Source organism: Canis aureus, chromosome 21 (assembly GCF_053574225.1).
Source record: "Canis aureus isolate CA01 chromosome 21, VMU_Caureus_v.1.0, whole genome shotgun sequence".
NCBI classification, from domain to species: Eukaryota; Metazoa; Chordata; class Mammalia; order Carnivora; family Canidae; genus Canis; species Canis aureus.
The window spans coordinates 13,808,938-13,829,974 of record NC_135631.1 but is presented as its reverse complement, the minus strand read 5'-3'; the positions used below and the strand labels follow the sequence as shown (position 1 = coordinate 13,829,974).

The following is a 21,037-nucleotide window of genomic DNA, read 5'->3' as shown; positions in this document are numbered from 1 at the left end:
ATTTCTCTTAGCCAGTTCCAGATTCTTTAGAGCAGTATTCTGTACCATAGAAGTTTCTATGATGATAAAAATGTTCTGTATCTCGGGATCCCTGGGTGGCGCAGCGGTTTGGCGCCTGCCTTTGGCCCAGGGCGCGATCCTGGAGACCCGGGATCGAATCCCACATCGGGCTCCCGGTGCATGGAGCCTGCTTCTCCCTCTGCCTGTGTCTCTGCCTCTCTCTCTCTCTGTGACTATCATAAATAAATAAAAATTAAAAAAAAAAATGTTCTGTATCTCTCCTGTCCTGTGCAGTAGCCGCATGTGGCCAGTGGCTATTGTCTTGCTCATTGCATCTCTAAGGAACAAGCCAAGCCTGCCTTTCTGTTTTAAGAATAAGTCAGCTTTCTGGCTAGTCAGTAGATTAGTTGCTAGATTAAGATCCACGCCATAGTCTAGTTAGGGGGGGTCAGGGGATAGGAAAGAGGGACAGAACATCGACTGCCTCCCTGAGCTGGGCCTGGGGCCAGGAAGTTTTGAGAGAGATAGGAGAAAGAGAAAGGAGGGTTCAAGAATTCTGAACAGAAGTGTGCTTTCAATATAAAGCTCTTTGTTTTCTCTCTCCCGTTTCGCTTCCAAATTGTTTCGTTTATTTTCCTATGCCATGTTCCATCAAGAATCATGATGGACAAGGCAGCCTCTGGTCCTGATTTTTCATAATTTCTCATTCTTAATGATTCTGCTAGAAGCAGAAACATAAAAAGAGATGTGAGTTGGTGCTATACTTCTCCCCTAAAACACTTGCTCCCTCCTCATCTCTCTTCTTCCCTCACTGCTACAGGCCCTGCTTTTCCCCTCTTCCATCCTACTCTCTGGTCAATACTTTCACAGAGGATAAGAATTTCCATAGATTTGCCTCTTAGGAATGACAAGGGACAGTAAAGGTACTTCTCCAGGGGGCTGCTAAATTCACTGGTCTTGAGTAGTTATAATATCAGAAATTTATGATCACTGACTCTGAGGGGCTCTCCATCAATGGGGAGGTAAGGCACACATTTGAGAGTGTTTTTAGTGATAATGTAGAGTAAATGCCATACATGGATGATGTGGGTCCTTGCCATATCACACGAAGAGTCTTGTCCCCATGTGACTTTTTTTGTGCAGTGGTAACTTTTAACTAAGGACAACACGCATGCTGGAAGTATGTGTGGAAGGTTGAGGTTAGAAGAACATTCTCTTCCAACACAATAACAGTTGATACCCGCATTTTCCTTATTCACCAACATATACCACATTTCACACAGCATCTGGCCTATATAAGTAAGTGCCGTGCCCAGTATTTATTAGAGGAAGAAATAAGTCAATGCAAAACTCCAGCTACATGATGTCCACAGCATCTTCAACCTGGCCTGATAATTACTTAGTCTAGTTATTATAAAAGTTTCAAAAGGGTTAAGTTTGAAGATTTTCCCTGGTCCTTAGCATTGAATAGCACTGGTCTAGGGGATTCTTCCGGCTAGTGAATTGGTATACCCTGGGGGAAAGGATGGTTTGTAGAGTGGGTGGACACGAAGAAATGGAGAAAGATTTGTAAAGAGAGAAAGGGAGGGCATTTGTCTAGAATGCCGAGTCTCCACTGCACGTTTAGATAAACTCTAAATCACATATATATATATTGACTATGCTTATCCTTTTGCACTAAACTGTGATGTAGAAAATTTGGAAATGACACACAAATGCAGACAGAAAGGCTAGACTGAGAGCTGTTGTTGCTAGTATAATTATGAATTAATAAACTCCTGCCTCTTCTCAAAAATAGTGTCAGCATCCTTATCATCAGAACATATTCTGAACACCATTTGGGTTCTCTGTTAACCCTCCCTGGAATAGCAACATGATTAAAGACTAGCAGCATTTTAATAAAATAATATTAAAGCTGATAATTAAGCCTGTTGGTGGCAAGTTGTAGGGACCGACAACCATTGTTTCATTAGTTACAGAGCTTTTTTTAAAATCATAGTAGCATGATTTCTGTTAGAACACTGGGATTAAGCTTCTATAAGCAACTACAGTATATTTTTACAAACTTGCCACAAATGGTTTGAATTAGTAAAGGAAGCCAATAAAAGAATGCATTTCAAAACACTTGGGCAAAAAAAGGATATTGATCTTCTGAGAATCAAATAATCACAGGAGATCCTAGCTGCTCTTTAATGTGTGAGCTCTCTTTGTGCACAATGTTCATTTTTGTCAGGATTAGTTGCTTAAACTAAAGGGAGAATTGTTAAGAACAAGAAATTGCTCCCATCCCACATCTGAATATTTCTTTGAACCAGCTGCTGTACTAGGTGTGGCTGTAAGAATGAATAGCAAATAAAACAGCTTCTGTCTTCAAGGAACTGTCAGTCTGGTTGGGAGAGGTAGATATAGCCAGATTATGCTAAACAGTGATAAATACTGTAATGAAGGTGGAAATTTAGTACAGTTTAAGTCCTGACGGAACTGATCGAATTAACCTGAAAGCGTATGGGAAACCTTCACAGACATTGTGACAAGAGTCAGTCTATATATGCCATTTGTCTTACACCTTTGATATTTAGTGTGAGATTCAGGAAAGGTAATGTGTAAATAGCTCCGGTGGGGTTCAGTTATAAGAAATTTGGAATTAACAGGGTGCCTGCATGGCTCAGTCTGTTAAGCATCTGACTCTTGATTTCAGCTCAGGTTGGGATCTCAGAGTCGTGGAAACCATGCTCACTGGGGTGTCTGCTCAGGAGTCTCCCGACTCCCTCTGCCCCTCCTCGTGCTCTTGTGTGTGGTGCTCGCTCGCATGCACGCGTGCGCGCTCTTGCTCTCAATCAATCAAATCTTTAAAGAAAATAAATTTAGGAGTTAAAATACAGAGATTGAGCTACCTGCCATAGATCCAGCATTCTCAGGGATCTTCAGATATTGTTGAGAAGATAGCAGTGATGGAAAAACTATTATTTTTCCTTTAAAGAAAACTAGCATTTTCCTTAGGGTTGATATTAGGACACGGCAAATTTGAATATGCTAGCGATTTGGAATTTAAGTTGTTAATGGTTGAGCAAGATCTTAGGCAGTGGTAGGAAAAGGACTTTGATTCTTTCTCAGTGGAAACATTTGTAGTCCAGGAATGAATCCTCTTAGGTTCTTGTCGGTGGGGAGGGGATAACAAAGAAGGTATTAAGTAGGAGCATTACAAGTTTGATGTGATAGGACTGTGACTGTTTAAAAGGCAAAGCTTTGTTTCCATCTGGGAGAGGCAGAACTCAAGAGCATGGGGACTAGGCCTGAGACATCAACATTCAAAAGCCAACTTTCTCCCTCTCCCCGCTCCACTTCCCCCAGCCCCTGCCCCAAAGTGGGATTCAGACTCAACAACCCTGAGATTGTCACATGCTCTACTGATGACTGAGCCAGCCAGGAGCCCCAGGCTGACATTAACTCATTTCTTAGCTCAGGCCTTGGAAATCAAGTGCTTCTGTTTTAACATCTACTAAAAGAAAACTTTTCACCTGTCATTGTATACATAGGGAGTTTTGAATCTTACCCATAATCAGTAGTCCTTTGTGATTTTTGTGCACGTTTTTTTAAAGTTTTGTTAACTGTGCTTCAAAACTGAAAACTTCAGGAACTTTACGTCTTAAGTTCTTCTGAAAATGTACATGGTAGATAAGGAATAAGTGATACTTGGTTCCTTAGTTAAAACCCAGAATGTCCTAATCAGAATTGTGACTTCATTTTGGGATCTAATGGAAGGCATGGCCATGGTGAAGGGGAGGACCAGGGAACTCTGGTATATTGAATGGCAGTAGTGAAAAGAAGTAGAATTCTTTCCCCCTACTTTTTCAGGAAGTAGTTGAGATCTTTAAAGGAAAAAAAAGAAAAACACCTCCCTTTGGAGAGTACTGTGAATACATAATGGAAACTATATTTTGTTTCATGCAGCTCCAAGAAAATGAACGGCACCCTGGACCACCCAGACCAACCGGATCTTGATGCTATCAAGATGTTTGTGGGCCAGGTTCCGAGAACCTGGTCTGAGAAGGATTTGAGGGAACTCTTTGAACAGTATGGTGCTGTCTATGAAATCAATGTCCTAAGGGATAGGAGCCAAAATCCTCCTCAGAGCAAAGGTAAGGGCTTTGGGTTTTATAGGTAATTTCTGTCATGTGCTTGCCAGAATGCTCCTCTGGTCACATTCCAAGGGAAGAAGTATGTCCTTTTATAGTAGTTATCTTCCAGCCCAAACACATTAAATGGCATAAAAATAAAAAGTTAAGGTGACATCATGAGGATAATTTGTAAATTGGATTGTAGGCGGCCCTTTGCAAGAGCTCTAAATTCAAGAGACAGACTCATGAGTGTGTGTGTGTTGTGTGTGTGTCTTTCTCTCTTTTTATGTGAATGTCTCTTGATCTTGGAGATTGAGTGACAAAGTTGACATAAACTAACCACATAAGGTTTTCTTTGGTGTTTTGGCTAGAGTAAGCTGAAAGAAAAAGACTGTCCAGGGATGCCTTCGTGGCTCAGAGGTTAAGCATCTGCCTCTGTCTGTGTGTCTCTCATGAATAAATAAACAAAATCTTAAAAAAAAAAAAAAAAAAGACTGTCCACACCCTATGTATGGCTTTCTGTTAGTGTTACAGAGGCCTGGCAGGATGGCTTAGCAACCAGGAGGGACCTGTTTGTAGGTAACCTGTTTGTTGTAGCCTACAAAATGAATGGAAGAAAGGCTGAGATACTTCCAGAAATACCTAGCAGAGTAGAAACTTCATAGCAATGGTAGAAAAGTCATTAGCTTTGCCCTGTACATGCACATACAATATTCTTTTCCAAATAATGGATTTCAGAATAATTTTCAGTGGAAGCTTTTCTATGGTGCAAATGTGAACAGCAGGATTTTTTTTTTTTTTTTTTAAGATTTTATTTATTCATGAGAGACAGAGACATGGGCAGAGGGAGAAGTAGGCTCCCTGCAGGAAGCCCAAGGTGGGGCTCGATCCCAGAACCTCAGGATCACACCATGAGACAAAGGCAGACACTTAACCACTGAGCCACCCAGGCATCCCAAGCAGGATTGTTTCTTTGTTTTTTTTTTTTTTTTAAGATTTTATCATTTTATTTACTCATGAGAGACACAGAGCAAATGAGAGAGAGGCAGAGGGAGAAGCAGGCTCCACACAGGGAGCCCGACGTGGGACTCGATCCCGGGTCTCCAGGATCAGACCCTGGGCTGCAGGCGGCGCTAAACCGCTGCGCCACCAGGGCTGCCCGGATTGTTATGTTTGAAGCCAGCTTAATAACAGAGGGTCTAGAAGCAGAGAAAGTATTTTCTTTTTGTGGCGTAGTTAACCTAAAATGTAAAGCATTATAGTTTCTGAAAATGACTGGCAGTATAACATGCAGTAATCTAAAATCTTAATTGCAGAGTGATTTTGAAAGGAATCAATATTGTATCTCATAGGGCTAGAAGCCCATATTTATAAGACACACTTCTCCCCTCACATCCCTAATAAAGATAAAAGCACAAAATCTGCAGATCTCCTCAGGGCCATGTGCTGTTAGAAGCTTAATTATATTTGATGAGAACCGAAAGTCCAGAAAAAAGATATTAAGAGTTTCTTGCTCTTTAGTCATTTTATAATTTAATAAGTGGTCATTATGTTTGAGGCATATGGTAGAAATTGACTACAATGTAAGGAATGATTTATTCTTAGAAAGAATAAGTTAGTTCCTGGTAGACTATAAGCCGCAAGAGTGCCGGGCCCATTTCTTTTTCTGTTCCTGAGGGTCTTGCCCAGCACACTACCTGGTGCTCCAAGTAGGGGAGCTTGAATGGCATGGTACTGTGACATTTGTAAGGGAAGTTCTCTTTCCCAGAGAAGTTAGAGGAGCAGCTAAGGAATTTTAGTAGAATTCAGAGACTATAACAATAAGGAAAATGTGTAGAAAGTAACGGGGGTTTTTTTTTGCCTCACTCTCCCCCTCCTCTCTTTCTCTCCCTCCTTTGGAGTGGGGGTGTGTGCTAATTTTAATAAACCCAGCCTTCTCTTTGAAGTTGCGGTATGTCCCTGGTGGAGGCAGTGCTGTAGGAATTATCTGCTTCCAAAGGACTGGTTTGATTTGGTGAAATTTTGTTTATTGCAGGGTGCTGTTTTGTTACATTTTACACCCGCAAAGCTGCATTAGAAGCTCAGAATGCTCTTCACAACATGAAGGTCCTCCCAGGGGTAAGAAAGCTCCTACTAATAAGTGGAACTGTGGTGGTTTTGACATATGGAACATACTTAGACATGTCAGGCACACACTGAAAACCATTTTGGGAAAAAGGTGACTGCCACAGAGATTGATATAAAGGAAGACATGAAGGGAACATTAAAAAGAAGATAGGCTGAAAGTCGTTTGTTTTCTCTTAGCCAACAGAATTTCGACTTCTTGATTCACATTCTGTCTGATATTTTGGGAAGAAATGATTGTGAGGCAGATGTGAGGTCAGAGAAAACTCTTGAGGCTCTAGTTTTGATACTTGCCTTTAGAGTCCTATTTCTGAATGCTCTCAATGTGTACAGTGATATTTGTGTGTTTTCCTTTTTAGATGCATCATCCTATACAGATGAAACCTGCTGACAGTGAGAAAAACAATGGTAAGCAATGGTGTTAAGCCCCCTCCCCTTATAAGATTTCTTCTACTTTACTGTTCGTTCTGTTGGCATCTGGATTGTATTTGCTTTAAGCAATTGTTTTTTGTTTTTTTAATTGACACCTAAGGAACATAAAACATTATGTTTGTTTCTGGTGTGCAGTATAACTATTCAGTACTTGTATGTATTTGAAATGATCACCCATGATAAGTGAGTTATACTATCTGTGAACATTCCAAAAATGTTATTCTTTTGATGAGAATTTTTAAGATCTACTTTCTAGGCAACTTTCAAATATGCAGTATAGTACTATTAACTAAAGTTACCACGCTAAATTATTTTCTAATGGGAAGTTTGTACCTTTTGATCTTTTTCTTTTCAGCCTTTTTGCCCACTCCCATATGTCCAGCCCTTGGCAACCACCAATCCTGTTCTGTGTATTTGTGAATCTGGGGTTTTTTTTTTTTTTTTTTTTTTAAGATTTTATTTATTCATGAGAGGCCCAGAGAGAGAGAGAGGCAGAGACACAGGCAGAGGGAGAAGCAGGCTCCACACAGGAAGCCCGATGTGGGACTCGATCCCGGGTCTCCAGGATCACACCCCAGGCTGCAGGCGGCGCTAAACCGCTGTGCCACCGGGGCTGCCCTGTTTTTTAAGATTTTATTTATTTATTCATGAGAGACAGACAGAGAGAGAGAGGCAGAGACATAGGCAGAGGGAGAAGTAGGCTCCATGCAGGGAGCTGGATGTGGGACTCCATCCCGGGACCCCAGGACCACACCCTAAGCCCAAGGCAGATGCTCAACCACTGAGCCACCCAGGCATCCTTTTTTGTTTGTTTTTAAGATTTTAAATATAAGTGAGATCATGGAGTATCTTTGTCTTAACTTACTTCACTTAGCATAATGTCCTCCATTCTTTCTTATGGCTGAATATGGGAGTGTGTATGTGTGTACTCCACATTTTCTTTATCCAGTTATCTGTTGATGGACACTTAGGTTGTTTCCATATCTTGGCTATTGAAAATAATGCTGCAGGGACACCTGGGTGGCTCAGCAGTTGAGCGTCTGTCTTCAGTTCAGAGCATGATCCTAGAGTCCCAGGATCGAGTTCCACATTGGGCTCCTTGCATGGAACCTGCTTCTCCCTCTGCCTGTGCCTCTGTCCCCTGCCCCCCGTCTGTGTCTCTCATGAATAAATAAATAAAATCTTTCAAAAAAAGAAAAAACATATGTGGTAAAACATTTTAAAAAAGAGAAAAAATAAATAAAGAGAAAATAATGCTGTAGCAGATATGGGTATGCAGTTTTTTCTTTTTTTTCAAGATTTTAAAGTAATCTCTACACCCAGTGTGGGACTCAGACTCACAACCCCAAGGTCAAGAGTTGCACAGTCCATTGACTCAGCCAGCCAGGTGCCCTGGGGCGGGGGCTGGGGGGGGGCAGCTTTTTGAGTTAGTGTTTTCATTTTCTTCAGCTAAATACACAGAAGTGGAATTGTGGGATCATATGGTAGCTCTCTCTCTAATTTTTTGAGGAACCTCCATATTATTTTTTTTATAGTGGCTGCAACCAGTTTATATTCCCACCAGTGGTACACAAAGGCTCTCTTCACATTCTCACTAACTCTTGTTATTTCTTGTCTTTTTGATTATAGCCATTCTAACAGGTGTGAGGTGTTACTCATTCTGGTTTTGATTTGTATTTCCTTGATAATTAGTGATGTTGATCATCTTTGCATATATCTGATGGCCATCTCTATGTCTTTGGAAAAATATCTGTTCAGATTCTCTGCTCATTTTTTTAAAAATTTTTATTTATTTATGATAGTCACAGAGAGAGAGAGAGGCAGAGAGGCAGAGACACAGGCAGAGGGAGAAGCAGGCTCCATGCACCGGGAGCCCGACATGGGACTCGATCCCTGGTCTCCAGGATCGCGCCCTGGGCCAAAGGCAGGCGCCAAACCGCTGCGCCACCCAGGGATCCCTCTGCTCATTTTTTAACTAGATGTTTTGTTTTGTTTGCTAGCTATTGAGTTGTATGAGTTTTTTCATATATATATCTTAGATATTAACCCTTTATCAGATAGATGATTTGCAGATGTTTTCTTCAATTCAGTAAGTTGCCTTTGCATTTTGTTGAGGGTTTCTTGGCTCTGTAGAAGCTTTTTTTTTTTCTTTTTTTCTTTTTTTTTTTTTTTGTTAATAGATTTTATTTATTTATTCATTTGGGAGAGAGCACATCTGTAGGGAGCCTGACATGGGACTCGATTCCAGGACCCCAGGATCACGACCTGAGCCAAAGGCAGACGCTCAACTGACTGAGTCACCCAGGCACCCCCCACCCCTTTAATAGATTTTATTTATTCATTTGAGAGAGTGTAGAAGCTTTTTTGTTGTCTTTGTTTTTGGAGTCATATCCAAAAACTTCTTCCCTAAGATCCATGTTAAGGATTAAGGAGCTTTACTACCTGTGTTTTCTTCTAGGAGTTCTGTGGTTTGGGGTCTTTTATGGTTTTAGGTTTTATTGTTTCAGGTATAATCCATTTTGAGTTTGATAGAAGATAGTACTCCAGTCCACTAAGTAATCTATCATGTAAATTGTTTTTTTTTTTAATTTAAAATAAATATGGTGGGGATCCCTGGGTGGCACAGCGGTTTGGCGCCTGCCTTTGGCCCAGGGCGCGATCCTGGAGACCCGGGATCGAATTCCATGTCAGGCTCCCAGTGCATGGAGCCTGCTTCTCCCTCTGCCTGTGTCTCTGCCTGTGTCTCTGCCTGCCTCTCTCTCTCTCTCTCTCTCTCTCTCTCTCTCTCTCTCTGTATGACTATCATAAATAATAAATAAATGAATGAATAAATAAATAAATGGTGAATAATGAGATAAATAGAGTTGATAGTTAAACAGTATAAGAACATTTTAGAATAAACTGGAATGTCTTTTTTTTTAAGATTTTATATATTTATTCATGAGAGACAGAGAGAGAGAGAGGCAGAGACACAGGCAGAGGGAGAAGCAAGCTCCATGCAGGGAGCCCGATGTGGAACTAGATCCTGGATCTCCAGGATCTCATCCTGGGCTGAAGGCAGCGCTAAACCGCTGAGCCACCCGGGCTGCCTGATCAATATAATTTCTTATGGACAGAAATGGGGTTGGGGAGATGGACAAGTTGGGAAGGAGAACTTAATCTTCAAGAGAATAATCAGAGGGCGCCTTGGTGGCTCGGTTGGTTGTCTGCTTTTGGCTCGGTTCATGAACTCAGGGTCCTGGGATCGAGCCCTATGTCAGGCTCCTGCTCAGCAGGGAGCCTGCATCTCCCTCTCCCTCTGCCACTCCCCCTGCTCATGCTCTCTTACCCTCTCTCTCTCTTTCTCTCTCTCAAATAAATAGAATCTTAAAAAAAAAAGATGAAGAATTAGAAAAGGAAAGTGACAGTCACACTCACTGAAAGATATGTTGTGTTTCTCTTGTCCTATCAGTTAAGCTTGAAAACTTTTCCTTTGGTACAGTAGTACTACTAGTAAGAGCAAACATAACCAAGTGCTAGGCAAGCTTCTGAGTGCTTTGCATTTAATACCTAAAGCTACCCTGAGGTAAACACAGTTACCCTTATTCATCATAAGTGACAGTCACGGAATGGTTAAGTAACTTCCCCAAGATCACAAAACTACAGTATTTTATCTAAATGCTTCCAGTTTTAATTTTAAGATACAATTTATTATAAAAGAAGGTGGTAAAATAAATGATGAAAAAATGTTTACCTTAGAATCCAAGCAATACAGTATAAAAGGCATAGAGCCAGGATTCAAATATAGACAGTCTGACTCCAGAGTCTATTCTACACCACCTCTTATAGTAATACTGTTCAAGCCTTTTGTGTTTTACTTTCTTAGCAGTGGAAGACAGGAAGCTGTTTATTGGTATGATTTCCAAGAAGTGCACTGAAAATGACATCCGAGTCATGTTCTCTTCATTTGGACAGATTGAAGAATGCCGGATATTACGGGGACCTGATGGCCTGAGCCGAGGTGGGTACATTTTTAGCTTTTAAAGATTCTTGCCTTAAATTGGAGTCTCTTTTAGTTGAACCAGTGGAACCAGAGATCCCTGACCAACATGGCCATGTCATGATGGAGAGTTTGGGCGTGGTGTTGTAAATCTAGGTCCCATCATGGCTCCTCTTATCAGTTGATTCCTTTCAAATTGTCCCAACCCTCTAAGGAGTCTGCACTATGCACTTCAATTTCATGTGTTAAAATTTTCTCTTTTTGTGCTTGAGAGGTCCTTAATGCCAAAATGGAACACTTTCTTAAGAGGAACTAGAGGATTATGATTCCTCCTTTTATCCCTTTATCAAGCACTTTCTTTTCTATTGTGCTTCCCTGGTTTTTCATGAAAGCACTTATCACTGTTACGATATATCTGTCTCCTCCACTAGATCTTAAACTCCTGAAGGCAGGAACAATAACTGTATTGCTGGCATAGTACTTGGCACATAGTAGGTGCTCAGTAAATGTCTATCAGATAATTAATAAGCAAATGAATGAATGAGTTATTGACACTTCTCTTACCAGGTTGTGCATTTGTGACTTTTACAACAAGAGCCATGGCACAGACGGCTATCAAGGCAATGCACCAAGCACAGACCATGGAGGTAGGGAGCAGATTGAATGAAAGGGAAAGTTCCCTTAGCCTGAGAGTACTAGGACAGTTGGCCATCAAAGCTCTGCAGCATGTACAGCATCTGATTGCCCTAAAGGTTAAGCAGGATAAAGATCTTAAAGTTAAAAAATGATGCTCTCTTTGAAATTAACATATTAGAAATAGCCCTTTTAAATTTGTGTTTTGCCACTTGTGTCTATCAGGAAGAGAGTCATTTGGCAGTGAATGAAATTAAATTCATCCTGTGTGTCACTGCAAAGGAGGATTTTTTTCCTCACGTAAAAGGAGGAATTTGACCCTTTGGCTTTGGTGTTTTCATAGGGTTGCTCATCTCCCATGGTGGTAAAATTTGCTGATACGCAGAAGGACAAAGAACAGAAGAGAATGGCCCAGCAGCTCCAGCAGCAGATGCAGCAAATCAGCGCAGCATCTGTGTGGGGAAACCTTGCTGGTCTAAATACTCTTGGACCCCAGTATTTAGCAGTGAGTCTTTGTGGTTTGCTTTCTGCAGACTGTGCAAGCTCCCAGCTGTTTCTTCTTGTGCTATCCCTAGCTAATAGTCACAATGGCATTTATGACTTTAACGTCAGAATTTTTTGTAAAACTTCAGGCATTGTAATATTTTTTAAGTTATGTTAGTATATCTATCTTACCATATCTCTCCCCCCCCCTTTCTCTTTTCACTCTTTTCACACATACTGGATTGTATCTTGAGGCTTCTGCTACTACTAAAGTGAAATCCTGATTTTCTGATGTAAAGATTTAGAAATATTTCCTATGTCCCTCTTCCTTCATTTTTTGAAAAGAAAACCCTGAGGGAATCTTAACTACCAAATATCTTTCTCCATAGTTCTTTCTCCCAGATACGGAGGACATCTTTAAAATCCTTATTGAGTCTTCCTTAAGAGTATGATACATGTTTCTTTCTACTGACTGAGAGGTCAAGATATTGACATGGACTTTACTAAATGAGTATTACAGGTGTATATTTGAGTGTACTACATTGTAAATAGATAGATACCCTTTAATTCGATCTCTCTTTTGTTGAATTTGAGTCATGTAGTCCAAAGGCTCCAGTTACTTAGATTTACTAAATCTATAATGTATGTTATAGGGGATCATCGCTGCTTTAACACTTAAAAGAATAGCAGTCAGTACTAGACACATAAAACTATCTCATCTGTGAAACTATCACTGAGGGAAAATAAGTGGTGAAACCAGTAGATTTGTATGGATAGTTCCAAAAATATATACACACAATTATAGTCTTTCACTCTTCATCCTTTAAAACATTGTTTTCTATAGAAACAAAAGAAAGGCAATGATTTCTATCCCCCAGTACTGAGTTTGGCTAATTTGATGCCAAATATGGTTTTCATATTTCTAAAACGTTAGAAGAAATCCCAATTTTCCAGCCAGTATTTCTCTGAAGTCAAAAAGTGTAGATGGTTGGTATATCTCAACAGATTAAATTGCTTCTTAGTGATAGCACATTGCTTATAAGTTCAGAAAATTCAGAGAGATTTTATTCAGTCTTTTGCCAAAATGATAATATGTTGAAAATGGTCTCCATGATTATACATTTGCTCTTCTTAGAGAGTTTGGAGCTCTTTTTAGGGAAGACTCCCCTTTTTATTGCCATTGCCACATTGAACAGTGCATGATGGTATTTGTTGAGAACTGTGGTCTCTGTTTTAGTTAGGCATGATCCCTGCCCTCAGAGCTGTTCTCATTTAGGGAGGAAATGAAAGTGCCAAGTATAGTATGTATGGTCCACCAGTTGGAATTGAGCACATTGCCTGAGGTATTTAAGACAAAGACGTGGATGTATAAATGATAATACGTTATCATTAATTGTAAGGTTCTTTCTGGAATAGGTAGACTTGAACCTGATCTCTTTTGGACTAGAGCAGTGGTTCTTAATCTTTGTGGGGTGTCGACGCCTCTGAGAATCTGATAAAAATTTTGCGTGTACCCTTTTTTTCATTCTGTATCTGAAGGTTTGTGGACCTTCTGAAACCTGTATGAACTAAAGGGTTGCATGATGACAGAGGAGGGAGGTCAGATGTTTATGGGAATAAGCAGGTTTGAATAAAAGATCCAGAAACAAGAATACCAGTTGTCCATAAGGAAAAGTGATTGGCTTTGAATGGAGCAAAGGTTTTCAGCTGGTTTGTTAGATGAAATTTGCTGTTGGCTAAGATAGTGAATGAGGTCATGTAGATCCATAAGCTTATCGACAGGCCCTCTTATTTTGTTAAGGAATAACCATTGAAAGAATATACATTGAACTGATCTCTCAGTCTGTCAATCATTTGGTCATCTGCAATAGTTGGAGACCAATTTGGTGGGGAGGAGATAAATGGGGCTGGGTGGATGTTGGAGAGTATGGAGAAGCTGATTAGTCATGAGTCTTTTGTGCCCAGGAAAGAATGACTTCAAGAAATACCCTGAAATGGTTAGATTTGATAATTAAAATAGTTGTGTGAAGTAGAAATTGGATATCTAGATGGAAACAGTCTGCCAAATAAGATATGTGGCCTGAACTAAGGAGAACTTCGAAGAGAGGAACTAGCAGTGGCAGTCATCCATGTGCAGACTCTCATTGCAGTGGATTGCAAAGCTGCTTGAGTCGAGCTTAGTTCTTTGCTCTCCTTCTGTCCTCTGCTGTGCTGCCTTCTGTTGCCCAGGGACTTGGGCTTGGCTCAATACTCAGTGAACGTATCTGTCTGGGCCAGGGCTTTAGCTGTGTTGTATTGTCCTGTGCTGTCATAAAGCCTCATGTTTTTATTGTGTTGGCTTGGGTTCTTGTCTTCAACTTTCTTCTCTCTGGGGGCCTCTGCACTCTCGCTTTGCTGTGCTGTAGAGTTATCCCAGATGCAGAACCAGCCCTCACTCTCACTCTTGTTCTGTTTTTTGGTGTAATGTCTAGCTTTATTTGCAGCTCCTTCAGCAGACTGCCTCCTCTGGGAACCTCAACACCCTGAGCAGCCTCCACCCAATGGGAGGTAAGTGTTTCACTGCTGTGGAGGAGCAGCAGCAACCAGGCCACCAGACCCAGCTAACAACAGTCTGAGAGTTTTGCACCGTTTGTACAGAAAACAGATGTTTACCCACTCATTACATAAACCTAATGTAAGGTGAACATCCCAGGACTCAACTTCCTTTTCTCTGGAAGGTGGCTCTTTTAGTTGCTGATGTTAAGATTGCCCTGGGGTTTTCTGATGCTCCTCACCCCCTTAAGTCTGTTGAGGAGGGAGATGGAAAAGAACTGTTAGCATGAGTAGACTTATCTGAGGCCATTTTTATAAGGAGAAAATTGCAGGAACTTTGTTTCCACAATAAAGTGACTTTTCAGTGACTTTGAGAAGCCTTAGAAGGCATCCATGCAAATGGCTTACCCAGAAACTACTAGAACCTAGACAGTTTACTTCTTTGTCTTAATACCTGTTATTTCTTAGGTGATTTGCCTTTTGTTGCTGTTAACAGCAATGGTTAAAAATATGGAAAACTTAATTGACACATGCCTGAGTTTATGACAAAATGGGGTTCCATAGGCAAACTTGATGGTGGGGCCATCAGACAAGTTAGTGGAGTAGAGCTTTTCCAGAGCCCCTGCCCCTACCTCTTCTGCAGTGGATTAAGGCTCAGCAAGTGCATCTGAGAAAGGGGTCATCTTAGGTGAACTGCATTTTACTGTTTGAAAAATTTTTATAGTGGTTCACTTTGTCTCAGGGACTTGGAGTTTGCTGTGTTTTTGAAAATTTGCTAGATTATAAATCTGTGTTGTAGTTTAGTTTTTATTCTCACTAACTCTCCCTCCAACCACCACCACCCATCTGCTTTTCCATCATCTAGAAAATTATTTGGAACACACTGTCAGTGCAGTTCAGATTTCTTGCTCCTTTTAACTGTTGCTTGGGTTCTACTTGGAGGTTTTTCCCCTCAGTGTTTTTCTCCTCCTTCTGATGAGTAATCTGATATTCAAGTAGTGGTTTTTCTTTAGTCTTTCTCCTGTTGCTTTTCTTGCGTGCATCCTCCCCTCTCATTACCCTCCCCGCCCCCCGGCCACCTGGATCCTGCTGCATCTTCTGCCTGTGTACCCCCATTGGAAAGAGCAAATCCTCTATAAAATAGGAGGAAGGGGCTAAGATGCAGTCCCATTTTGTGCGACAAATTTTGTCGTTTGTTGTTCTCTTGGACACCTGGCTTTGTGGTAGACCACAGACCTTACCCTCTCTTGATTTCCTAATTGCCAGGCCTTGTTATAAATATTCACTTGGGGTGACATGCTATTGGAGTAGATATCTCTTCTCTTGAAGAAATGATGTCAAGTTTCTTAATGTGTTTGAGTGGTATCTGAATCTTTTTAGAGTCTTGTAGTGTTGCTTGTAAGGCTTATCTAGAATAGTTCCTCTTTGGGACCAGCCTTCACCAATGTGTCTGTCATTGCTGGAAGGGATATAAAGAACCCTTATGTCCTGGCTGATCTCTTGCTTTGGATGTTGCAGGGTTAAATGCAATGCAGTTACAGAATTTGGCTGCTCTAGCTGCTGCAGCTAGTGCAGCTCAGAACACACCAAGTGGTACCAATGCTCTCACTACATCCAGCAGTCCCCTCAGCGTACTCACCAGTTCAGGTAAGTGTGTCATTGGAACCAACGTGCCCTTGTGTGCCTTGGACAGAATCTCAAGAAAGAGGTCTTTCATTTTGGAGAGTGGTTAACATCCATTTCCAAAGGGGTCAGATTATGAACAATTAATGTTCCAGTGTCCTCTTCTTAGAAGAGGTGAAATTTCTTTCTTAGGAGAAGAGAAATTTCATAATATTTAGTTTGTTGTAACTGTCATTTGACTTTATACAGCGACAGTTCTCGGAATCAGTAACTGAAAACCTCTTTATGAAGAGAACGCTTGAGTAGTATCACTCTTATGCTTTGGTTCCTTTTGACACGAGAAGCAAATGTTGCCTTGAGTTTAACACCCAGGTTTCTGATCACAGGGTCCTCACCGAGCTCCAGCAGCAGCAGTTCTGTCAACCCCATAGCCTCCCTTGGAGCCCTGCAGACATTAGCTGGAGCAACAGCAGGCCTCAACGTCAGCTCTTTGGCAGGTGAGGGACAGCCCTTGGATGTCATCAGGCCATTCTTTGTGTAGGGAGCATATTTTAAACAACCACAGTAGGTCACCATTAGAATGAACATGGTGGCCCTATAAAGTTAGAAATAATCATGGGATTTCGAGTCAGGCCTGAGTTAAATCCCACTTTCGCCCCTTAACTAGCTGTAACATATGATAACCACCTTTCTAAGGTCATTTTCTCATCCACAAAGTGGGCATAGAACACTTCAAGGGTTGTTAAGTAAATGAAATCATAGGTAAAGTGCTGAGCACATGGCTTAGTACAGTGTCAGGCATGTAATGTGTTTAAGTAAATATTAGCTGCTATTTTGACAATAAGGTTTACCCACCTCTTGTCCTAGACCACACACTCACCCCTTTCAGTACCCAAACCTGAAACGCTTATTTTACCACATTCCAACTCTGTGAGAAAGTGGCCGAAAAGCCGTAGAGAAAATGGAGCAGGTCATGTTTATTTTTATTTTCTATTTATTTTAAATTTTATTTATTTATTCATGAGAGACACACACACACAGAGGCACAGACACAGGCAGAGGGAGAAGCAGGCTCCATTCCATGCAGGGAGCCTGATGTGGGACTCGATCCCAGGTCTCCAGGACCACACCCGGGACTCAAGGGACGCTAAGCCACTGAGCCACCTGGGCTGCCCGGAGCAGGTCATGTTTAAATGATACTAGTCCTTGGATGGGTTGGGAAAAGGTAATGGGGAGAGCCACACCTGGGTGTGGCATTTTTTAATGTGTCCATGAATGACAAGGCCTGGGGAGTGTCCTAGAGCTGACCTGATTGGTATTCCTCCTCAGGGAGAAACAGAGAGAGAGATAAGGGAGAATTTTGTAGTTCATTTTTGGTATCAGTCGAGTCTTCCTAATATGTTAATCCTGTTCTTCCCCACAACCAAGGGATGGCTGCTTTAAATGGTGGCCTGGGCAGCAGTGGCCTTTCCAACGGCACCGGAAGCACCATGGAGGCACTCACGCAGGCCTACTCGGGAATCCAGCAATACGCTGCTGCAGCACTCCCCACTCTATACAACCAGAACCTGTTGACACAGCAGAGTATTGGTGCTGCGGGGAGCCAGAAGGAAGGTGAGTGTGAAGGGAGGCTGGAGTTAGGGACCAGGGCTGGGAGTGGTGTTTCTCTACCTGCAGCAGGGCTGAAGGCAGGCCAAAGGCCAGGAGGACCTTTTAGGTGGTCAGACTGACACTTTTCTTTGGCATTGTCAAGGATAGACTGAGAAGCTATATAAACTGTACTATGCTTTTGGAATGTTCTCTGGATGTGGCTCAGATCAGAACCTCTGTTTGCCCTCCTGTGATCGGGCTGCAGGTTTTAGATAAAGAAGCATACTGACCTGTGTTGACAGCATTTGGCAGTTGTTGTCGTCTTTTTCTTCTTCTTCTTCTTCTTCTTCTGCTTCTGCTTCTCCTTCTCCTGCTTCTGCTTTTCCTTCTGCTTCTCCTTCTTCTCCTCCTTCTCCTTCTTCTCCTCCTCCTCCTCCTCCTCCTCCTCCTTCTTCTTTTTTAAAGATTATTATTTGAGAGCAAGAGAGAACATGCCCGGGAGGAGGGGCAGAGGCAGAGGGAGAAGCGGGCTTCCTGCAGGACTCAATGATCATGACCCGAGCTGAAGGCAGACACTTAACTGAGCCACCCAGCTGCCTGTCAGTCTTTGTGTGTGTGTGTGTGTGTGTGTGTGTGTGTGTGTGTGTGTGTAAATTATCTGTGGATTACAAATTTGTTAGAGGATTTTTTTGAGGGGGGCGTCTAGGAGTCCCTTTTAAGCTCTGTTACTGGGCATTTTCCTCATTTTCTCATCTTTTTTTCCTAATTGAGGACACAAGATGATGAGACAAAAAGAGATAAGACCCATGGGTTGATGAATTGGGAAGTGTGTGCTTTGACAAATGGTATTTAAATTCAGGAGAGACTTTTTTTTTTTTTTTTTTTTTTAAGATTTTATTTATTCCTGAGAGAAAGAGAGAGAAAGAGGCAGAGACATAGGCAGAGGGAGAAGCAGGCTCCAGGTAGGACTAGATCCCAGGACCCCGAGATCACACCCTGAGCTGAAGGCAGGCACTCCACCACTGAGCCACCCAGGAGTCCCCAGGAGAGACTTTTTAAGCAGAAAAGAGGCCTGCTGGTGGTTTGTATGAATACAAAGTTCTGCTGACATCTCTGTGCTCATAGTTGACTGGATTTCTGTAGCCAGAAGCTGGCAATGTTTAAGTACTAATATGGGGGAAAGACATATGTCCTCTCTTGCCATGGCAGCAAATATTCCTGGTATAGTGCATCCTCACTGCTCTGAGTCAAGATGGTTATGTGCCCTAGTAGGGATCTGAAAGAACTGTGGAAACATATAATAAACCAGGAAAAGCATGAGGATATCCACCTGGTGCTGTGAAGACTAATGAATGGCAGGAAGGGTGGAGAGAGGCATAGCATTTTATGTTGAATGGCCAGAGGTCTCTAACTTGACATTTAAGCCGAGTCTGGAGGAAGTAAGGAAGCAAACCATACATCCATCTAGAGGAAGAAGAGTAATGGGGGCAGAGGAACACCAAGTGCCAAGGCCCTGAGGCAGCACTCCCTGCAATAGCAGGGACGCCGGGTGGCTAGGGAATGGCTGGACTGCAATTGTAATAAGGCTTCTTTGGTTAGAAGGTTATTGAGTATCAATGGTTGGAAGAGGAAAACCTATTCTATTTTTGAGCTTGGTGTTAATCATAGGCACTTTTTAAAATGTAATTTCTTTTTATTGTGGTGTACTTTACATATTGTAAAATTCACCCTTTGGGGAATATATAGCTTTGTGAGCTTTGATGAATGCATAGTCATGTAACCATGTTCACAGATGACCATTTCCTTCACCCTCAGAAATTCCCTCAATATCCCTTTGTAGTCATCCCTCGCCCCACCTTCTGCCTCACAGCGGCCAATCTCTTTGCTGTCCCAGTAGTTTCTTTCTTTCTTTTTTTTTTTTTTGTCCCAGTAGTTTCTTTTTTTTTTTTTATTTTTTTTTTAAAGATTTTATTTATTTATTCATGATAGTCACAGAGAGAGAGAGAGGCAGAGACACAGGCAGAGGGAGAAGCAGGCTCCATGCACCGGGAGCCCGACGTGGGATTCGATCCCGGGTCTCCAGGATCGTGCCCTGGGCCAAAGGCAGGCGCCAAACCGCTGCGCCACCCAGGGATCCCTGTCCCAGTAGTTTCGAGCACAGTTTTGAAACCTGTTTTGTTTGTAATCTCTTGCTACCTCTTTTTCTGTATTTCTGTATAAGCCTTTAGCCTTTGGTTTTATTGCACCACACACAAGTCTGCTGACTTTATTGTCCCAGTACTCACTCCTCCCACAGTCAAATTCTGATACCCCTCAATGGGAAGGAGTCTTGAGTTTCAGTGATTGCTCTTCAGTTTCCTGTTTTGTATTTAGAGCATCTTTAGTTCTCCAAATGAATCTGTTGGACTACAGAGAGTTTTGTTCTAAGATTTCTTTATTTGAGAGAGCGGAAAAGCAAGGGGAGGGGCAGAGGGAGAGAAAGAATCCTCAAGCAGGCTACCTGCAGAACCCTGTGCGGGGCTCGATCCCAGGATCCTGAGATCATGACCTGAGCCAAAATCAAGAATCAGCTGCTTAACCGACTGAGCCACCCAGGCACCCCAGGCTACAGACAGTTTTAATGCAGGTGGAAATGAGAAACAGTGGTAGCTGGGTGGGGGAGTGGAATGGGGGTAAGCTTGACACTGATGCCTTTTCAATCAATGGGTATTTTGAAGGTCCAGAGGGAGCCAACCTGTTCATCTACCACCTGCCCCAGGAGTTTGGAGATCAGGACCTGCTACAGATGTTTATGCCCTTTGGAAATGTCGTGTCTGCCAAGGTTTTCATAGATAAGCAGACAAACCTGAGCAAGTGTTTTGGTATGTTGGCTTCACTTCTGGCTTTGGGAGAGTTAAGTATTGTTACCACTGAGAATGAGAAGGGGCTGATAGCAGGAAGAGCTGGGTTTGAGTTTGGGTTACTATTTAACTCAACCTTAGGCAGATAACGTGACCTCTTGTCGCGCCTCAGTTTTTTTCATTTCTGTAGCAGGGATGGTAGATTTCTATCCACACTGTTGTTCCAGAGGTACAAAATAACACATGGAAATAGCTTGGTCAGAAAATGTAAAAGTGCTATGTATATGTCTAATGGTATAGTCAGGAATCTAATTTATCTCCTGTGATGGGATTTCTAGAATTCTTGTCCCTGCTGAGAAATTTAGGATATGAGACTATTTCTACAAGGCATCTCTTGTTTAAGGAGGACTCCGAATCTCCTTGCCTCATCATGTCCCTAACCCAGGGTTCTGCTTGGATACACAGGTTTTGTAAGTTACGACAATCCTGTTTCGGCTCAAGCTGCCATCCAGTCCATGAACGGCTTTCAGATTGGCATGAAGCGGCTTAAAGTGCAGCTCAAACGTTCGAAGAATGACAGCAAGCCCTACTGAGCGTGCTCCCCTCTGAGACTGGAGTGAGAGGGTCTTCTGGTAAGTGGGGGAGGAGCACCCTTAATGATTCGAAGCCCTAAGGCTGTGTGT

At 42.0% G+C, this 21,037-nt stretch overlaps 1 protein-coding gene across 21 annotated transcripts in view; it reads left to right on the top strand.

Moving 5' to 3' along the window:
* Window positions 1-21,037, top strand: part of CELF1 (CUGBP Elav-like family member 1) — a 93,517-nt gene that overhangs the window by 52,713 nt on the left and 19,767 nt on the right. For 18 of the 21 annotated variants that reach the window (XM_077863206.1, XM_077863221.1, XM_077863220.1 and 15 more), the window contains 12 exons: window positions 3,952-4,139; window positions 6,154-6,236; window positions 6,602-6,650; window positions 10,540-10,674; window positions 11,221-11,300; window positions 11,630-11,791; window positions 14,241-14,316; window positions 15,820-15,948; window positions 16,311-16,421; window positions 17,353-17,538; window positions 20,232-20,375; window positions 20,820-20,986. In XM_077863206.1, coding sequence (XP_077719332.1) covers window positions 3,952-4,139; window positions 6,154-6,236; window positions 6,602-6,650; window positions 10,540-10,674; window positions 11,221-11,300; window positions 11,630-11,791; window positions 14,241-14,316; window positions 15,820-15,948; window positions 16,311-16,421; window positions 17,353-17,538; window positions 20,232-20,375; window positions 20,820-20,947 — 1,471 coding nt within the window. In that variant the 3' untranslated portion in view covers window positions 20,948-20,986. The remainder of the gene's footprint in view (window positions 1-3,951; window positions 4,140-6,153; window positions 6,237-6,601; window positions 6,651-10,539; window positions 10,675-11,220; window positions 11,301-11,629; window positions 11,792-14,240; window positions 14,317-15,819; window positions 15,949-16,310; window positions 16,422-17,352; window positions 17,539-20,231; window positions 20,376-20,819; window positions 20,987-21,037) is intronic. The other 3 variants (XM_077863209.1, XM_077863207.1, XM_077863208.1) reach the window with 3 other exon arrangements.